Raw genomic sequence first — 18,281 nt, 5'->3', positions numbered from 1 at the left:
AGTTTATTTTTGACGTCTTAAAAGCTTCTTTTATTAATTTTTCTTATTTTATTGTAGCTGTCCAAAAAATTTTAGACTTTAGCACTTCCATTTTTTTCCTGTATATAATAAATTTTTTGTTTTGTGTGCGTTTTCTTCATGTTCTTCTAGTGTGTATTGTTATACAGTAGTTTTGTATAGCCCTAAAATGTCGGTCCAAAAAATTGTGTTGATTATGTGCGATAAGTTCTTGGTCATAATGTAAGCGAGGTTATTACTAGAAGACAAAGATAAGTAAATAGGTTAAATTTTAAATCTATACTCTAGCCAGATGGCTTAGCCGTTACAATGAGCACAACCTGTAATTACGTTAAAGTTTCCTAAAAAGGTATATATGATAAAGTTTGTTTTATATATGTTGTTTCATATAAAATATTTAATGCTCTCGTGGAGATAAAGGTCTTGTGAAGGGCTCCATGCTCAAATTCGCATATAGACTTGCGCACTACCTGTGGGGCGCATCATCATCCGGAAATGTTCCAGCTGTGAGGTTGAGAAAGGATGTTAGAGCGGGTGTAATCGTAGGTTTTTCACTTGGCTAAATAATTTGCAGTTCTATCGCTTTTTGCCAGTGGTAAACCCTCAAATTTCCCTTTACTTTCAAGAATTATCATTAATAATTCTTTTATTTGTAACATATGTTTAGTTACCGACATTGTAGCGAAGATAAAATTTTTACTAAGTTTTTTGCCTAGAGTAGAAGAAGCTATTGTGTGTAAGTGAATATTTGCAGCTATGATTTAGTATGTTCGGTGAATAATGGAAGTATAATAGCCTTACACATCCATAAACGGGGACCTTTTCTATCTACGTAACTCAGTTAAAGTTGGGCAACTCTCTTTGACCTAGATTTAGTAATCTTTTTAGTACATCTTCTGGGGGCTTTTACATTCATGAGCTTTTTACCTTTTACTTGAAGAAAGTTAGTGATAAAATCCCTAAAACTTAAGCTGATTTTCTAGTTAGGCCAGCGTCAATGTTTAATAACGACTTTGATCGAGGAAAGTAGGTGATTACCTTTTGGTAGCCTAAGGTTCTATTTTCTCTGTGTACTACCCAGTGGTAAGTCTTCTCTTGTCACGCTTTACAGGCAGCTTCCATGTAGTTATTATAAGTATGACGTTTTCTAGTAATGATTATTTTTAACTTCCTTTGACCGTATCTCTTTCGTAGAAACTGCAAGACCTCTTATTTAACTAGTAGTTTAGTAAATTGACAAAATTAATAGTTTCATTAAATTTCTTCGCTGCAATAGGAAGAGCGCGTGTTACTATTACTTATATGTGTGCTTCAATCTAATACTTTGTAATCCCTTTAATCTTACAGCTTTGAATCTCTTAACCGACGTTATAATTATTTTTAATTTTCAAAACTTCTCAGTCTTCATCAGGGATTTTAACCTCAGATGCATTAGGCTAACATAACTTATATTATTGTATAGTTGTAAAGCCGTTAATAATGACTAGAGTTCATTTTTGGCATCTTTATAATTATTACCTGTTAAAAAAAAATTTTCGAGGTCAAATCCCCCACTAGCTTCTTCACAGTTTAGCGGAGAGGGGTGATCTACGCACACATCGATTATTCGTATACAATGGGCTCCTTATGCTATACGTGAATGATCAAGGCTAATATTCTTGGGTGGACCCAATATTTGTTATTAGGTGTGCGTAAGTCTGTTAAGTTAGATTTTTTAGTTCTTGGTGTTTCGCGCAGTCTAATGATTAAATTAAAACCTTCTTTTGTAAGAAACGACTATATTAAAACATTTTTTCATAGAGAAGTTTATTTGTCTATTGCGCCGATTACGAACAACAAATTTTGCTTTCTACATTACTAAATTTAGCTATATAAGATTTTTGCAGCGGTAACTAATTTAGAATTCACGATTGTTTGCTTGATGCGTACACGCCGGGTGTCTATATTTCATGGTTTGCAACTTTTTGTTTATGTTTCCAGGTAATACTATTTATACAACCTTATTTTACTGCTTTTTAAATATGTCGTGTTAAACTGTTAATTGTTTTGCTGTGTGTTTAGGAAGGGGGGGGGAGGGGGATGTCTCTCAACAAAAAAAGAGCGTTTAAAGGATATATACTCTCTTATTTTTTTAACACGTACCTTTTAAACCATTTATTTTATGGGTTCAAATTTATCTGGTTGTGTTATATTGAGTTTGGTAACGGTGATAGAGGAAGGTATACTCATTTTGTTTATTTTTTTCGTGATTATTTCTTATTTTTTAGTGACGTATGCATATTCTAGAAAAATGGTGGCGTAGTTTTGTAAGACTCTTTTGTCAGTATTTTGCAGCTGTCCTTAATTATCTTTGGGTTCGCGTAAGCTTATTTGTGCTTGTGTTTCTTAGGTTATCGTTAACTTTTGTACTGAAGAATTAACGGCGTAGTTTTTTAACTCTTTTCAATTTTTGTGTGTTGGCTGGTTCGAAGTATTTAAGCGCTGTTTTGGCAGTTTGCCAATATTTATTTCTTCTTTCATTATTAATTTTTTTGAAAGTTTGTAAAGCATACTATGTTTCTAATGCCATGATTTTATTGTCCATGTCTGTATTCTTCTGCTTTACAGTAGGACGGTATGGATAACATCTTATAAATTGAATTATATGTGTCTTTATGTTCTTTTAGAGTTTGTATACTTCACTTGTTCATGAGAGGTTTAGAGTCTTATATGTGCTTCTATTTAAGCCATAGACTTGGTTAGAAGATAGATATAGCAGCATGACTGCCAGCCAAGCCGCCTCGACTAAGAGCTCCTCACCCGAAGGTAGGAGCCTTACCTCTACTTTTCAAAATTAGGGTACCTTCGCAAATGACTTTAGAAAACTTACGGCGCTACTTGGCGCCAATGGCCATGAATTTTATACTTATTAGTTACCTTTTGTAGAAGAGATGAAGGTGGTCTTGCTTGGCATCTTTACCGAGCTGGCCGCCAAGGATATTAAACAAGAGCTGGAAATTCAGGGGTTCCTTCCTCCCGCAGGTATAAAATGCGACACTATGACAAGCTTCGTACTCAATTGCCTTTGGCCCTTGTTAAATTACCTCAATCTGTAAAATGTAGACTACATTAGGGTCTCTGCGGAGCCTATAAAAAAGTTGATAGGATTGGCCAATACTTTTTTTTAGTTGCCAATTACTCGGACATAGCGAAAAATCCTGTTCCTCTGGCTACAGCTGTGTTGAATGCGGTGAAGATCATGCCACGAAGTTATGTTTTAAGGGAAAAAAGTCAAGATGTGCAAACGGTACTGGCGATCACACCGCAAATTAAAGAGGATCCATCTTTTATCCTATAAACGCTCTTAGAAAATTGGGAGAACTGACTATAAGGAAATATCAGAGATTGTTCTATAGAACCAGGATGAGCTACGGGCGCAAAATGTCGAGTTTTTTTTGATAGGAAACCTTCAACTTCTACTAAATTAAATGATTTAATAATTACCCATGTAGTAGTCCTTAACTGAGGCTATTAGTAATCAAATTTTGAAACCAATAGGCGAGTTATTCGAGAAACTTAACCATCGGAAATGAATAATGAATACCGCTTAAAAAATAATAGGATTTTATTTTGGAACGCGGACAGCCTAAGAGCCAAACAGTTTGAATTACTTGAACTTGTTACTCATTACCAATTAATATTATTCTCATTTGGCCATCTGAAAGAAGGTAATAAGTATCAAATACCTAAAAATACCAGTTATAGGTGCGATCGCATGGCCTCGAAAAAAGGAGGGGTAGCAATTTTAGCTGAGAAAGGTATCCAACACACAGAGCTTATATAAGCAATCTTCAGAGGTTAGAAGCATTTGAGATACGCATCAAATTACAAAAGAATGGCGACGTATCAATGATATTAGCTTACAAGCCCCCGAGCAAAAGGTTTTTTTTTGAGAACTTGGAATATTTTTGGCTTATCGAGCCCAGTTTTGTTGGCTGGAGATCTCAAACGCAAGCACGCCCATTGGAACAGCGCTGTTCGAGTAGAAAGGGGAAATCTTAGCTAATTGGGCTAATATATTCGATTTCCTTATTCTGGGCCAGATAACCCAGCTCACGGTACACCATGGGGGAGCACTGATGTATTGGACATAGCAGCTTTTAAAAAATATATACGTCACTGCGAGTATAAATCCATTTACGAGTTGTCCTCCCCGACCATAGTTCTTATCGAGCTGGAAGACACTGTTTTTCCTGAAGGCGCATATACTATCAAAATAACTCACTGGCCACTTTTCCAAGCATTACTGGACGAAAATTTTTATAAATAAACTTTCCCCCCCCTCTGAGCCAGGTATCGATGATGCATTCAATCATCTAGGACCAAAAATCCAAAGTGCTGGGTGCGGCAATCCTCACCTTAAAAATAAGCTGCCTTTATATATATCCATTATTCGCTCAATTATGATGTATGCGTCCTTTTGTGGGTCCTACTCTGAGCGTTATATAAATAGGCTGAGATTTTTCAAACAAACTCCTCAGAATAGTCACTGATGCCCCATGGTTCATACATAGTGCTCAGGTGCATCTTGATTGCCAAATGAAAACAATCAAAACTTTGTTCTTACAATTTGCGACTAAATGCTATAAAGAATATGGTGAATATACCAATAGATTGTTAGCCACTGCTGTTAATTATAACCCAGACTAGTATAATAGGTATGAAAGGCCTAAACGCATCTTAAGATCGCTTCCTTTGAGCCTTGATTTACCACCCTAATTGTTTGTCATTTACTCATTTTAATTTAATTTACACTTTATTATCATTATTATTTTTAATGATAAATAATCCATATATAAAAGCGACAGAATATATATACGCTATTATTAAATATGCTTAATCGACTTAAGTGTTATTATAAATCAACCAATAAATATGAGAAAAATAGCGTATTATAGTATATTTATATATTATCGCTTAAATTATTTTATTATTATTTACTGATCTTATCTGCTTATTTTATTCTAATTATTCTTGATAATAAAATCGGTTTTTTTTTATTTGGTTGTTGCTGTGTACTTCTTTCCTCTTATAACTCGCCTTTACGCTGGTACGCAAACATTGAAGGTGAAGACCCCTCGAGGGGAACTAACTTTTTCTTTACCTCTATTATAGTTTAAGTGGGGAATAAAGATTAAGCAGAAAAGATGTTCTATGCGTATGGACTGTAGTATGTCAGTAGATAAATAAATAAATAAATAAACGAGTAAATAAGTAAGCCTTAATAAACACTGGCGAAAAGCGCTTAAACCTGTCCGAGCTGAGAAAATAAATCTCCAGGAACTTGGTTAGTACTACGGTGGGTGTCCACGAGGCTAGCCACGTACTGCACTCCCCCGTAAAAAACGGAACAGTCATGGTCTACTTGCGCCCAAATCAAGACTTAAGTTCTCTGCGCTTCATTTACCGAACGTCCGCTAAAGTCATGTAAATATTAAACAAAATTCTGTTTTTTGTTTTGTGGCGTCCTTTCAGTCTATAGGGCTGAAAAGAAGTTATGGCTTTATGTTTTGTCTAGAGGGCAAGTTTAATATACTGTTTTAGTCTATAATAAGGTATTGTCAGTAGTGTATATAGGGTAGTTAATTAGAAGCTTAACGTTAGAGAGTGTATGCATAACTAAAGAGCCTAAAAGCTTCAAAAAAATTTTAAACAGATTAATAAGCTTTATTAAAACGGGACCCTCGGTCGATGATTTCTAAGTCAATAACAATACTAATCTTTCCTGTAGGCAATGGGTAAAAGGCGTCTGTTCATTTAAATTTGTCGTATATCAAAAGTGTATAACCGAAATATAGTTTGGTTAACTTTACAAACAATCCTTTGGTTTATTTTATTAAAAGAACCTTACACTATATATTTTATTACTAATTAATGACAGTTCCTGGTGCCCGACCGACCTAAAAACTTCCAATACTCGAGCTCTCAATCAAGAGTGATCGCAGATGTTTTATAAATAGCATTCAGGGTCTCATTATTTTTTAACGTTAACAAAAAAAAAAACTAGTGCCTTAAGCGCGTCACTTGGGTGGCAATAACGTGCCCCGTCCCATAGCACTGGTGAGCCTGTCGTAAAGGACCACAGCATGGCGTTGGAAGAGAAGGGTCCAGCTGAAGGTCCCAGTGAAGAGCATCATATCGCACAAGCCATGGCGCCTTCGTCAGAACACGCAGCATTTAGTTCTCACTTGAAATGCAGGCGCTATCGCAGTGGAGCCGTAGGTCCAAGCAGCAGATGCGTATGTCTTTATAGGCTGGATGTAAGACAAATACAACCGCTGTTTGTATCGCAGAGAAAGCTTACTTCTACCGCAAAGTAAACGATAAAGCGCCTTGGCTACTATCTTGATCTTCGCCACTACATAGTCACCTGAGGCCGCCACGAAATTTTGTTGTCGATGATGACTCCCGAGTATTTCCCTTGAGGACACCACGGAATCTTTTTCGCCATTTAAAGGTTAAGGGCACCAACAAAGAAGCTCGTTTCTTTGAAATTAATATAACTTTGCTCCTCATCGCAATTTATTGTAACCTTCCAATCACTGCACCAGACTACAAGGGCGTTAAGATAGCGCTGTAGATGCTTGCATAGCAAGGCGGGAGACATCGAAGAGGAATATACGGTCGTCGTACCATCAGCGTAGAGAGCGATTCGTGTTTGTGGTTCCGAACGGCAAGGGCACGTCGCTCTTGTAAGTTGCATATAAAAGGGGCGAGTGAAGTGATCCCTGAAGGACCCCTGTTTTCAGAGATTGAAGCGGCGACCGTGTATCTCCCACTTGCACGCTGAAGAGGCGACCATTCAGATATAATTTCAGCCGTTATAAAGGCCATGAGGGACGGATAACGAGCGCAGTTTGTGCAGCAGACACTCATGCCAAACTTGATCAAACGCCTTTTCAACTTCAAGAAAGACAGCGCCTGTTGCCTTCTTATGGTGAAAAGCGCGAGTGGCTCGGTAGTTGCTAGATGCTGATTCCAGTTTGTGTTTTTGGTAGCCGTACAAGGGTGGCCGTCTTCTATCGAATCGGAAAGGCGCTTTTCGTTTAGGTAGCGTTCAACAAATGCTTACACCTCGTCAACATTAAATAGATTAAGTAGTACATAATTAATGGGAAGGGATAAGCTCAGCTGAGGGCACGCATCCTCATTAGCAGTATATTGCGCAGCTGGCACGTTTTGGATAGCAAGAACATAGGTGAAAAAAGCGTAGCCTTATCTCCATCACTCTGGGTCACTATATTTCCTTCACGAAGGGGTGGTAATGGTGCAGGCCCCCTTTTTTTGATCCTTGTAACTAATTTTTAAAAGAAGGTGCGGTTTACACTATAGATATACAAGTAGTAAGATTAAATAGATTTTTATGATTATTATCTTCCCTGTAAAACCTCTAAGCTAAACCTCCCAGCTTCTATATATATGGTCATTGGGTTCTTATCCTTGTGGTTTATTAATGCGGTTAGAGGTAGTTTCATTTAACTAAGCTCAACAAGGCGACATGGTTGGTGGTTACTTTAACAAAAGATATTTATGTTATATCATATTAAAAACTTCTTCCAACTTTAGCTCGAGAGCCCAAAGCAATTGCTATTTAAACTTCTTTATGACCCTTGCAGTCCTAAGACTTGGGCCCTCAAAACTGTAAACAAATGACAAAAAAACCACTGCAAAAACTAAGCAAGCTTATTTATTATTGATGATAATATACCTATATAAATAAAACTGAAAACAATCTTGCGCCCTTTTTGGGACTTGAGAAGACTTTTATGGAAGCTTGTAACCCAACATGCGTTAATTGGCCTGTTCTGCATACTGAAACATTCATCTCGGCCTTTAATACCAAAGAGTAGGCATTAAAGTATATAAAAATCAATGAATATTGGATATAGCTTTCCAAATTAAGTTGTTGCCTTTTTAGCAATGTATGAACCTATATGTGTAATTATCTTGTCTAAGTACTCATTAAATTTAGTTATATAAAGAAGGTAATGTCATTTGTAAAAAGTTAAAAGTAAAGGAAGATAAAGTTTTTTAGTGATTTAAAAATGGGCAATTGTAAAGAATTCGATCCTACAGGCATCTCTAATTATTACAGGTAAATATAATTAATTAAAAGCGTGACCAATACTCCTAACAGAATTAAATTAAAGTTTTCTTTGTATCACAGCAATAAAGTAAGAGATGTTATTTCCGGGTTAAAAAAAAAGCCAGCAATAGTGGCCTTTTTTGCAAATCCCGATGAGGGCAAGATAAGAATTGCTGAATCAATAAAGCGTGCTTGCTTAAAGACAGGTTTGTTTTTAAGTTAATTTAGATTATTTATTTATCTCTTCATAATTATAATTTATTTAGAACATAGCATTAACTTATCTTATCTACATGAAAAGGTATATCTTTTGAGCTTTCTCAAGTTTCTAAATACGATCTTGAGGAGGAGGTACTTAAAGCTAATGAAGACGAGGTAACTGCCTTATAATTTTTTGCTGTCTTAGTTTACAAAATTTTAATGCAGTTATATGACGGTTTCCCCTCTACCAATTCAGACTTTTTTTTTATTTAAGCAGAAATCTAATATAGTAGAAGCTACTAAACTTACTTAAGTATACAATTGCTAATTGCTCACGGGAGCTACATACTGCTTCTTAAATGAAAAGACAACAAAATATAAACGGCGGTCATAATATTTTGGAGAATTTATAAACCCTATTTAGTTGCAAAAAATCCTAGAGAAACCTTATTAGATACCACTTTGTATATATGCTTTCGAAAAAAATTAAGAAAGTATGTTTTTCCATTATCTTTTTCGAAGATGCCACACAAAGTTGTATTATTTTTATTACAAAAATTCATACAAAAAGCTTTGAAAAAAACCCTTGCTTTCGGAAACTCTCACAATTCGATAATCTTTAGTCTTACATACACATCTAATTACTGGTAATAAACAAAGGTTAAAAACCTATTATTACCATCAGATCCTTATAAATGTGAAACGGCCAACTTATTCTTTTAAAACATAACCTTTTATTAATCAAAGAATATAAAACTAATATTGCTTCCATTAATAACTTTATATTGAGGCTATCACAGGAATTATAATCAATTACCCTGTTTTTGGAAATAGACAGGTTTTTAAAACTTTCTTCAAGCTACAATGGTTGTTGTTACTGTAAATATTAGGATGAATATTTAAAAAATGTTATACTTCCTGAAAAAGATGTTGAAGGGCTGTGCCATAGAACAAGGTACTATGTGTGGTTTTCTCATGCTTGCCAATAAAAAATATTTTACTGGCAATACTATTTTTATGGAATGGGTATGGTTATCAATCCCGTCCCATAGCTTCATTTTAGTGGAAAGATTCGTCATGTTTATAGTATCTACGAATAATGTGGTTGTCTTAAGCTAACATTATCATATGACACCGCGAGGCATTATTTCCCCTTTTAATTGTTAGAACCACAAAAAATTTTAAAAATTATATGAACATTTATTTAGAAGTTAAAACCAATTTTTATAATAAAAGTTAGAAATATACAAACTACTAATCAGTTAATTCTTTTTAAACGAACTGCAAGGTATAACATATTTCATAATATTCGGACTACATCCAATGGTCACAAACCAATCCTTCCATGCACCCCTTTGGCCATTATGAAAGTTAACAATGTCATCCGTCTTTCTTTTACTGGTTGATAGAGTCTGTGTAATAGACTTTAAAACATTTGGGGGCGTACGATAAAAGGTTGGAAAAAGGAAATCGATTATATGGAAAGGCTATTGTCGTCATCAACAGAAGGTATGTATACCTTTCTTAAAAGTTTTTCTTCCGTTTTTGCTCAATTCTCGTGTTACCTGCCTAAGTGAACGCGTTGGACGACCTTTAGCTGCCTTACTCGCTAATGACGGTGCTTGCGTGCATTCCGTTGACATATCCGACATTCAGGTTTATTAGTATTTTTAAATAAAGTATGTAGTTGCCAGGTTCTATGTTTTACTATGCAAAAAATAAAGACTTTAATCCTTTTTTAATAATAAAAAAATGTTATTAATCAATACTAGGCAATGTCTCGCGGGCCTGGATTGAAATTCCCCAAGTTTAAGGCTTGCTTTAATTATTAAAGTGTCCTCTAGTAAACGAGCTAAACATTTTATGATAGTTGATATCAGCACGAATGTCTTTTGAAGAATGTCTTAATAATGCAGATATTATTATTTCGGGAGTCCCATCTAAAAGCTATAAGGCAGAACTTTTCATGAATAATGTTATTGTTGACAAATCAGTCCTCTTATTTATAAAATGGCAGATTCACCAGAAGTTAATAAAAGAAGGTGCAATATGTATCAACTTTTCATCAGACGAGAATTTTGACGCATCAATAAAGCTACGAGCTTCCGTTTTTGTTAAATCTCTGGGAGAGGTAAAGTTTTTTACTAAGCATATATAGATTACATATCAAACTCTAATTATAAAAGTTGGAAAGGGTCATGCTGATGCGAAATTCCTTAAGGAGTGCCATCCAGCAGTCTAACTTCCCTCCATTAACTCATTCGAAATAAAAACTTAACTGCTTATGTCAATAGGTTAATTCACATTGAATCTAAAATAGGCTCCTCTTATAAAGGGATGCTCCTCAAGAGACTTTAGCTAGTGTGAGTTGTATTAAAGTCTTCTTGGCAACTTGTTACTATACCTTCCATTTATTACTCTTTTCTTAATAACCCATATCTGTTGCACAAAATGCGAGGGTTCAAAGAGTATGTACTCCTTAACAAATAATACTGTAAACACCATGTACCCCTTAAACCTATAGTTAGTTGCATAGAGGTGCAAGTGGCATGATGAGCAAAAAAACACAAAACCTCGTCTTGTTATTTTCTTTGTCTACTTATCGCAAAGGAGTGCTACATTTGTTATGGGAATAACTTAAACTGCTTGAGCTTCATTTAGAAGTGAGAGGACTTAAAAATTGTTCATAAAAGCATTATATACAGAAAAAGTAAAAACAAAGTGCCCCGCCCATCGAAGGACGGGAGGTTTTAAAGGGTAAGAGGTGCATAACATCTGAAATTGCGCAAGTTTTTATTAATAAAGATCAGAAATAAGCAAGGTAGATACACATACAGGAGCACAACTTCATTAAGAATTTAATCCGAATTTGGTTTGTGAGCGATAAGGCCTTTGCTTATGTTACTACGTGAATTGTAAAAATAGTCAAAATTGTAAATTTTAAAAGGTAGATTAAAAAGCTCATTATGGGGTATAAATCATAAACTTAATTTACTGAAATTTTTTAATATCATTAAACTAATATTTTAAAAAAAAAAAATTTTTTTTAATTACTCAATAACACGGTTTCTCCCTACTAGAAAGGGGCGTCCACCTGTTCGGGAAGTGGTATAATATTAAACAATATAGGCACGTGGAACCTACCTTACATTTACCAAATGAAAATTGTTGTTTCCGAGTTCTTACGATAACGAAATGAAGCTCTTTACCGGGTTCTCCAGTTAAACTCATTAAATGCCGTCTTTCGACGAAATGCCGTTGCCTTTACGACCGACTAGCCAACATACTAATAGCTAACAGCCCTGCGAATGAGCGCTCTAATTTAAGAGCCTTGGAGAGGAGCGCGTTATCGGCGCCCACGCGACGCACTTAAAGCGTTTTTTTATGTTTCGCAAATGAAAAATTTTAAAGAAATTGTCGATTGGAGTGTACTTTTGCTGTGATTACACCTAAATGAGAGCCCGAGTATTCGAAGTTTTTAATTCGATCGAGCACAAGAAAAATCATTAATGAATAAACATATTGCTAGGAACCTGGTTAAATTTGCTGGACCCCCCACGTAGCCTTTTGTTGGTAGTAACGGCGCATAGGTAGTATTGGTTTTTTTCGTTCCGCTCTCGGCCAGCGGTATAAACTATTAAGGATATATTCTAGCCTCAGCCAGCTTGCGCCTATGAATATTATCCGTCTTCGGAGTTCGGGAGCACTACGGTAATTCCACCTAACCCCGCCTTACTTCCCTTTAAAACTGCTGGCCATAGCTTGTTTTCTACCCGCCTTAAATACTCATATTCCCAAGACCTTTCCTCTTGTATGAAAGGTATTGAAAAATATACCAAGAGATTTTTCAACAGGTAAAATTTTTTAATTTTTTTTTTTTTTTACCAATAATAATATACATGAAGCTCTCGCGCTACTTTTGCTCTGAGCACAGAAATGAAAAAATTTAAGCCTAAAACACACGGTAGAATTTTAATAGTTTAAAGAAAACTACGTTTCTTACGCGGTTGTAGGTTTAAGGTTTCGCGTTTTAACTTCCAGGGAAGGTCTTCATAGAGGTAGACCCGTGATTAAGTTAACTAAGGGGAAGAGAAGAATCAGTGGGCGATGCAGAAAAACAGGCCGTATCACTGTCCGTGGGAGAGGTGCCTTGTAACACCGACTACATATTATTTTGGTTCATTCATTGTTAACAGTAAAGTAAACAGCTAGTAAGACGAAAAACAGTTTTATACTTATAAACCCTATTTATAGGGGGTGGCGCGAAGAGGTTGTACCGGTTAATATCCTTTAAAAGAAAAGAACTTTTTGGAGAATTTGAAGTGGTGCGGCTGGAGTACGATCCCAATCGCTCCACCCGTATTGCCCTTGTTAAAGCCACGGTAAGATTTGGGAGAACGACTTACATCACCTCTTAATTTTATCGCCTGTAGGGTGAGCTCGGAGCTAAACGACTTTCTACGTCATTCGAGCTCCAAGAATACAAATTTTCAAGAGAAGAAAACCAAAAGCTTTACGACCTGCAGAATGAGTGCAACAATCAAGACTTAAATAAGCAATCCCAGGATCCACATGTAGCAGTCCCCCTCAACGATTTTCAGGGTAGGAAGCAGTATACCACATACTTGGGAGATCCGTTACGACCACCGCCTCTGTTTCACAAGCTCGACCTTTCGCCCTTGTCCTCTGGAAGCTGCAGCGATGCCATAGTTCGGCGGCTGTCTGAACTAGTCAAGGCCCGCCAGTACGCTCAGGAACTTAAGTCGCTTCCGTCCCCTTCAGCGCCGGGTACGCTGCGTTACGCTCTACTGCCTCACAGCCTTGACGTGGGCACGAAAATCGTATGCGGCCCCCACGCGCGCATCGAAGTCGGCAACAATGTCCCTCTCAAATATATCCCCACCGGTGCGTTCTCTTAGATTTATTCCTGTTCATCTTCAAGACTTTTGCCAGCTCAGGTGTAGAAATATTTAACGTTGACCTGTACCCCAATCGAGGTGGCCAAATAGTGCGGAGCGCTGGAACCTCCGCACTTGTACTGGACTCTAGAACTGGTACTTTTCTGTACCGCTAACAAGTGCGATAGTGGCTCCTGTTGGCGATATTTTCAGATCAAAGGGGCGTCACAAAAGTGCTTCTTCGTCTTCCTTCTTTGGAACAACGATGGTTTCTGGGTGACTGCATGGCCACTATTGGCCGGGCATCTAATATCAACCATCACTTGAGAAGTCTGGGCAAAGCTGGATGTTCAAGGCCTTATTACACTCGCTTTTGCTCCTTACAAGTTTTCGGTGCTTATCATACAAAAACAGATGGCTAGGAAGGCGCCCTATTACTCGTGGATGCGCTAAAAATGCCAATGACCATCACCACGGGGGTAAGCACAAAGGAAAGGGTGGACGGCCTCTCCGCTCTTGGAAAGGCAAACCGCTGGGGTCTCGCCTAGCAGGACCTCCGACCCGAAAGAAGAAGAAGCCCAGCGACATTTTTATTCTAAAGGGAGCACGCGCGGAGAGAAGGCGAAAGAAGGGGCATAAGGGATAGGCGGGCACTAGTCCAAATAAAAAAGTTTATTGTCATGTTCCGACAAAAGGGGCCCAGCGCAGCCTTTTTGGGTCAATAAGAGGTTCCTGACAAGTAATCGGTAACGATTTCGTTAATGAAAGCTTCAGTAGTGCTACCACTTGGCGTCTCTCAATGTAATCCTGTAAAGCGACTCGATCGACCGTTAAAACCAGCACAGAGTCGCGTACGGTCAGCATGTTGAGGTCTTGCAGTGTAGAAACAACGTCCTGGGAAGCAAACCCGGTGCCCTCGCATATATCTTTTTTAAAAAGATTGAGACCTCCCGAGGGGCTCAAGCGAAATAAGACCTTGAATAGAAAATGACTCTTTTTCAAAATCCCTTTTGGCTATAAAGTTTAATATAGACGTCCTCCAATAACTCATATAACTGAGGGACCCTAAAGGCAAGAACTCCTCAAAAAATAGAGCACGAGTAAGGGGGAAAGCTTAAACCCAAGTCGGATAAGGGCTTCTCAGGAGTGCCGAGCCGGTTCTCCTTCCTGCTGAGTAGGTAACCTCAGTTCAGCAGTTTTAGTAATAATAACATACAATGGGAAAGAAACCGAAACTAAATTCGATAAGCATTTTCCCGTAGCCCTGCCTTTGGTACTGCGGCAAAGTCAGAATGCAAGATACATTATAGTTTAGAAAAGAGCTTTTTTCCTGCGCAACCGGGATGGCAGGTTAACTATAGTAAAAATATAGAGTACTCTGGGGACCTTGGAAAAGTAGCCGACCATGTGGTGACCGTAGGCGTCATACGTAGTCTGTGAAGTAGAGGGTAGAGCCCCCGCGCCAGGAGCAGACGAGGAAGGGGGAAGTACCATCACGTAGAACAGAAAGGGTTCCACGTCGTAATACAGCGTTTTGTGATCCAAAAATAACTTGGCAATGAGGCATAAATTCTGGCAATACACCTTCATAAATGGAATTAAATTAAGTCGGCAGCGCCACTATGCTGCGGAACTTTGTTTTTTTTCCCATCCACCTCAAAGATCGAGCTGGTGTCCTTCCTGTAGATCTCATCGCCAGGCGGATGCGACAGTTCGCATTTCCTCTTTGAATGAGGTATTTAAGGAAGAGAGGTCACTCAGAAACATCGAGTGAACCATGTGGTTCTGGAGGACGGGGCGGCTCTTCATGTACCGCAGGCAGAACTCGCAGAGATAAAGCTTCGGCAAGCGAGCGTACTCCTCCGGATACGGAGAAGAAAACCTGCGAGGGGCTATGGGGGGAACAGCATTACAGAGAAAAAGATCGGTACTACCAAGTTTCAATTCGAAACTTGCCAAACTCAATCTCCTTTACCCTTCCAGGTAAATCCTGGGGAATTCGTTTCTATAACATTTCTTCTTAAAATAAGAATAGTAGTAGTAAAGGTAATAAAAACCTTTTCATTGTCGTAGACTTTTCGAAATAAAATAAGATCTTCCTGCGAGGGTCTAAACGGTCCACTCTTAATGAATCACGAATTTAGCAGGGCACTTCAAAAGAAACAAAAACCTACAGGAGTGACCATAACAACACGATTCGTTTCGCAACCTTTTCCAGCTCTGTAATTTGGTTGCTTTTTTTTAGGTTCTGGATTAGTGCGTAAGCAATAAACAAGGAAAAACTAAAAAAACGTACCAGAAGAATTATAACAAAAGTGACGGCCTGTAGTTTCACTTAATTTTGGCCTCTTTGGAGGCCGCCCACGGGCTCTTCTAATAATACCTGGGCATAATGGAAATTGAAAAAGAAAAAGGGACACTTTAATTATATAGTAAAGAAACAAAAAATTAAAAATTAAAAACTTATTATCTTCGCTACGCTAAAAAAAAGTAGTACACCTAAAAGTTTTTTAAAAGAGTAATATTTTTTTTAAAAAGTGCTTATACCAAATCGTGCTGTTTTCGTTTTTTTATAGTCCACTAAAGAAGCATAACTTAATCTCTTTCTCCTACATTATATGTTTTCGTGATATTATTAATATATACTTACTTGAAAAAAAAGCTTGAATTTTAGTTAATGCCAAATTACTTAATGCAATTTTAAAACTTTATTAAAGGCGGGTACTCAAAATGAAGTGTTTAGAATACCTTTCCAAAAATCTTTTTGGAGAAGTAATTTTATAAAAATCCTACAACATTAGCATAAAAGTAAGAAGGATTTAAAAGAAAAAACTTTTAATTAGTAAAGTTATTAACAGATGTTATACCGAAAGAGAAGTGGATTTTCTCCTACTCATCATGCCGTAGAGAATCCTAGTCGTTAAATAAAGAAGTAAAAAAACTATAATAAAATAGTATTAAGGTACCTACTGGAAGATATATTAAAGCTAAGATTATATAAAATGTCTACTCGGAAGCCATTAATCCAGAGACTAGATTACATCATAGTAGAAAGTAAAACTTTAAAGCTAAAACTAATTTAAAAGATGAAAAAAAAGGGGGTCGAACGCGGCTCCATTTTTTAGTGGTTCCTGCGGGGATCGAACCCGCGACCTTGAGATTATGAGACTCATGCGCTACCTACTGCGCCAAAGAACCGACGGCCCGCTTTGTCCTTCCAGTTTATAATATAGCCTTTAACTAACTTTTTTTTACTCTACAACTTTTCTAGTGTACATTTTTTATTATGAAAGTTGTTATTTGGTTCTTATTCACAATGGTTGAGATCATCGAGAAGAAAGCGTCAAACTAACGAAAAAAAGATGCTGAAATCTGTCATTAGTGTTTTAAACCAATTTTTTTTTTGTAAATAACAAATAAAATAAATTAACAGTAATTATAATTTATTTTATTTTTTAACTATCTTACTGTATTACTATTACCATGAAACAAGGAGCGAATAATAAAGGCTCTGGCTTTTGCCAGTTTAATAGTTTCAAACGCTCTGTAAGCTTCCTAGAATTGAGCATGGTGAGTGTATTCTTTATACTGGAATAGTAGATTTTATAGCTTCGCTCTTGCATTAAAATCGGCTGCCTTTGGGCTATATAGCTTACAACAATTTCCTTTAGGGGTTAAGATATTTTAAGACAAAGTTTTGAATGCTAATACCTATTTTTACAGAACTAAAGGTGAGAAAAACTAAGTGAGGATTAAAACAGAAGGCGACCTGCTATTAAGCTGAAGACAATGCTTAAAGTTTTAATTAGACGAACACTCCTGTTGTAATTAAAAACGTAGAAGCTTTTCCAAAAGTGCAAGGGGAGGCTGTGGAGGAATAAGATTTTCACTTTAGAGAAAGATAGTTACAGGATTGGATATTTAGGTACAGAACCTACCCATATAATAATTTTTTGACCTTAGCTTAATATTACAAATAAGCCAATAGGTTTTGGCTATGTAGCCGTAAAAGGAATGACTCTTGGAATAAGTTGTCCAGGATATGCGGGATATACTTGGGCGAAGGAAACAATTTTATGGGGTTTTTTGGAAGGGGGTTACTTTATTGCATGCTTTTTGAGTTTTAAACTTTCTGACTAACATTTAAGGTGTGACGGAATTTGCTTCTCTTTTCCAGGAGAAATTACTGTAAAGAATTAATCACTTCTACGCTTCACCTTTTTAGCTTTTGAGATTACTCGAATTCTTTATAGAATAAAATAAAAAAATTTAGGACCAACGGACTCCTTGTTGCCGAAAGGCTGCGGGGGTTAATATGAAGAAATCATGTCTTATATATATTTATCTAGATGTCATACAAACAATAGGGCAAAATCTTATAGTGAAACATTCAAAATTAGCGGTTAGGGCGTAAGAAAACCGACCGTAGTTGGCGGGAGCCAAGAAAGGAATATGCTAGGTTTTGGCCAGAGGTAATCACAGAAATTTAATTTCTATTATAAATAGATTTGAACGCTAAAGGCAGGACTGCCTTTTAAAATAATTGTTAGAGAATGAGAGTTCTACCAAGTTGGGGCTTAATGGAGCGGGATCTAACATTCTTTCCAATGGTTATATAGGATGGCTTGCCAGGATAAAAGCTGTTCCCTATAAACACGACTTCAACCTTTAAAAAGTACGCAGCCGGACTTTTTGTAAAGAGCACCACTGCCTTCTAAATTTGCATCGCAATTTAATCTATAAAGGCCGTGCAACCATAATAATAAAAACCAGACATGGCTTTTAAATAAAAATTTGGGACGCTCTAAAATTTTTAATTTCTTTTTCGGATTTTAAAGCAGAATCCTATAGTATTTCAGAATTAAAAAATTGAATGTTGTTAGTTTGCCATATTTTAAACAGTACATAGGTATCTGAATATTAAAAATAATTCAGCTCTCAAGGGCTTTTTACATAATACAACTGCCTTTGAAGTCGAACCGCAAGATAATCCACTTTATGGGCTGCAGAGCAAAGTACCAGCCTTGTGGAAGAGTCTT

The 18,281-nt window shown here is 36.8% G+C and overlaps 4 protein-coding genes, 1 long non-coding RNA gene and 1 other non-coding gene across 9 annotated transcripts; 3 read left to right on the top strand and 3 right to left on the bottom strand.

The window, feature by feature from the left end:
- The first annotated feature begins 1,941 nt into the window (after window positions 1-1,941).
- Window positions 1,942-4,290, top strand: LOC135120590 (uncharacterized). Of its 2 annotated transcripts, XM_064044923.1 has the most exons (5): window positions 1,942-1,998; window positions 2,745-2,823; window positions 2,944-3,039; window positions 3,186-3,304; window positions 3,366-4,290. In XM_064044923.1, the coding sequence occupies exons 2-5, from the start codon at window positions 2,778-2,780 to the stop codon at window positions 3,411-3,413; spliced, it is 309 nt and encodes a 102-aa protein (XP_063900993.1). In that variant the 5' UTR covers window positions 1,942-1,998; window positions 2,745-2,777; the 3' UTR covers window positions 3,414-4,290. The 2 variants fall into 2 exon arrangements, 1 of the variants encoding a protein (XP_063900993.1); XR_010278657.1 differs by having other exon boundaries at window positions 3,121-4,290.
- A 3,812-nt stretch (window positions 4,291-8,102) lies between these two features.
- Window positions 8,103-10,614, top strand: LOC135120569 (uncharacterized). The gene is made up of 12 exons (XM_064044893.1): window positions 8,103-8,152; window positions 8,225-8,349; window positions 8,445-8,518; window positions 9,135-9,182; window positions 9,235-9,299; window positions 9,633-9,714; window positions 9,768-9,853; window positions 9,919-10,000; window positions 10,117-10,158; window positions 10,215-10,298; window positions 10,362-10,475; window positions 10,531-10,614. Exons 1-12 carry the CDS (start codon window positions 8,103-8,105, stop codon window positions 10,612-10,614), a joined length of 936 nt encoding a protein of 311 aa, XP_063900963.1.
- A 558-nt stretch (window positions 10,615-11,172) lies between these two features.
- LOC135120553 (uncharacterized) lies at window positions 11,173-11,593 on the bottom strand. The gene is made up of 3 exons (XR_010278651.1): window positions 11,500-11,593; window positions 11,399-11,438; window positions 11,173-11,248 (listed from the first exon to the last, which is right to left on the bottom strand). It is a non-coding gene; the product is annotated as an uncharacterized LOC135120553 (long non-coding RNA).
- A 315-nt stretch (window positions 11,594-11,908) lies between these two features.
- On the top strand, window positions 11,909-13,949 carry LOC135120559 (large ribosomal subunit protein uL2-like). Its single transcript, XM_064044881.1, has 10 exons — window positions 11,909-11,934; window positions 11,999-12,055; window positions 12,106-12,198; window positions 12,250-12,308; window positions 12,358-12,489; window positions 12,599-12,726; window positions 12,778-13,249; window positions 13,303-13,398; window positions 13,456-13,597; window positions 13,657-13,949. Exons 2-10 carry the CDS (start codon window positions 12,018-12,020, stop codon window positions 13,886-13,888), a joined length of 1,392 nt encoding a protein of 463 aa, XP_063900951.1. The 5' UTR covers window positions 11,909-11,934; window positions 11,999-12,017; the 3' UTR covers window positions 13,889-13,949.
- Window positions 13,862-16,290, bottom strand: LOC135120560 (histone acetyltransferase KAT7-like). Of its 3 annotated transcripts, none has more exons than XM_064044883.1 (16): window positions 16,209-16,290; window positions 16,110-16,155; window positions 15,991-16,031; window positions 15,790-15,851; window positions 15,539-15,625; window positions 15,417-15,490; window positions 15,300-15,365; window positions 15,177-15,247; window positions 15,019-15,124; window positions 14,877-14,966; window positions 14,629-14,826; window positions 14,479-14,572; window positions 14,363-14,425; window positions 14,218-14,307; window positions 14,026-14,168; window positions 13,862-13,974 (listed from the first exon to the last, which is right to left on the bottom strand). In XM_064044883.1, exons 2-16 carry the CDS (start codon window positions 16,140-16,142, stop codon window positions 13,921-13,923), a joined length of 1,272 nt encoding a protein of 423 aa, XP_063900953.1. In that variant the 5' UTR covers window positions 16,143-16,155; window positions 16,209-16,290; the 3' UTR covers window positions 13,862-13,920. The 3 variants fall into 3 exon arrangements, with proteins under 3 accessions (XP_063900953.1, XP_063900954.1, XP_063900952.1); XM_064044884.1 differs by having other exon boundaries at window positions 13,862-14,168; window positions 14,629-14,676; window positions 14,734-14,826; XM_064044882.1 differs by having other exon boundaries at window positions 13,862-14,168.
- A 77-nt stretch (window positions 16,291-16,367) lies between these two features.
- Trnam-cau (transfer RNA methionine (anticodon CAU)) lies at window positions 16,368-16,440 on the bottom strand. The gene has a single exon. It is a non-coding gene; the product is annotated as a tRNA-Met (tRNA).
- Between the last annotated feature and the right edge of the window lie 1,841 nt (window positions 16,441-18,281).

The sequence above is a fragment of the Zophobas morio genome, unplaced genomic scaffold, assembly GCF_036711695.1.
Source record: "Zophobas morio isolate AGI-343-1 ecotype UQ-CSIRO unplaced genomic scaffold, CSIRO_AGI_Zmor_V1 ptg000398l, whole genome shotgun sequence".
Classification (NCBI taxonomy): domain Eukaryota; kingdom Metazoa; phylum Arthropoda; class Insecta; order Coleoptera; family Tenebrionidae; genus Zophobas; species Zophobas morio.
Note: the sequence above shows the minus strand (reverse complement) of the source record. Positions and strands in the feature narration are given on the sequence as shown.

Coding starts and splice junctions, on each gene's coding strand:
- LOC135120569 (XM_064044893.1), top strand. CDS start 8,103: ATGGGCAATTGTAAAGAATTCGATCCTACAGGCATCTCTAATTATTAC. Junction 8,153..8,224: donor GGCATCTCTAATTATTACAG/GTAAATATAATT, acceptor TTTGTATCACAG/CAATAAAGTAAGAGATGTTA. Junction 10,476..10,530: donor TTGTTAAATCTCTGGGAGAG/GTAAAGTTTTTT, acceptor TAATTATAAAAG/TTGGAAAGGGTCATGCTGAT.
- LOC135120590 (XM_064044923.1), top strand. CDS start 2,778: ATGACTGCCAGCCAAGCCGCCTCGACTAAGAGCTCCTCACCCGAAG. Junction 3,040..3,185: donor GGGGTTCCTTCCTCCCGCAG/GTATAAAATGCG, acceptor ACTTTTTTTTAG/TTGCCAATTACTCGGACATA. Junction 3,305..3,365: donor AAAGTCAAGATGTGCAAACG/GTACTGGCGATC, acceptor AAACGCTCTTAG/AAAATTGGGAGAACTGACTA.
- LOC135120559 (XM_064044881.1), top strand. CDS start 12,018: ATGAATATTATCCGTCTTCGGAGTTCGGGAGCACTACG. Junction 12,727..12,777: donor TTGCCCTTGTTAAAGCCACG/GTAAGATTTGGG, acceptor TATCGCCTGTAG/GGTGAGCTCGGAGCTAAACG. Junction 13,598..13,656: donor GGCAAAGCTGGATGTTCAAG/GCCTTATTACAC, acceptor ATACAAAAACAG/ATGGCTAGGAAGGCGCCCTA.
- LOC135120560 (XM_064044882.1), bottom strand. CDS start 16,142: ATGATGAGTAGGAGAAAATCCACTTCTCTTTCG. Junction 15,852..15,990: donor CCAAAAAGATTTTTGGAAAG/GTATTCTAAACA, acceptor CATATAATGTAG/GAGAAAGAGATTAAGTTATG. Junction 14,426..14,478: donor GAAAATGCTTATCGAATTTA/GTTTCGGTTTCT, acceptor TGCTGAACTGAG/GTTACCTACTCAGCAGGAAG.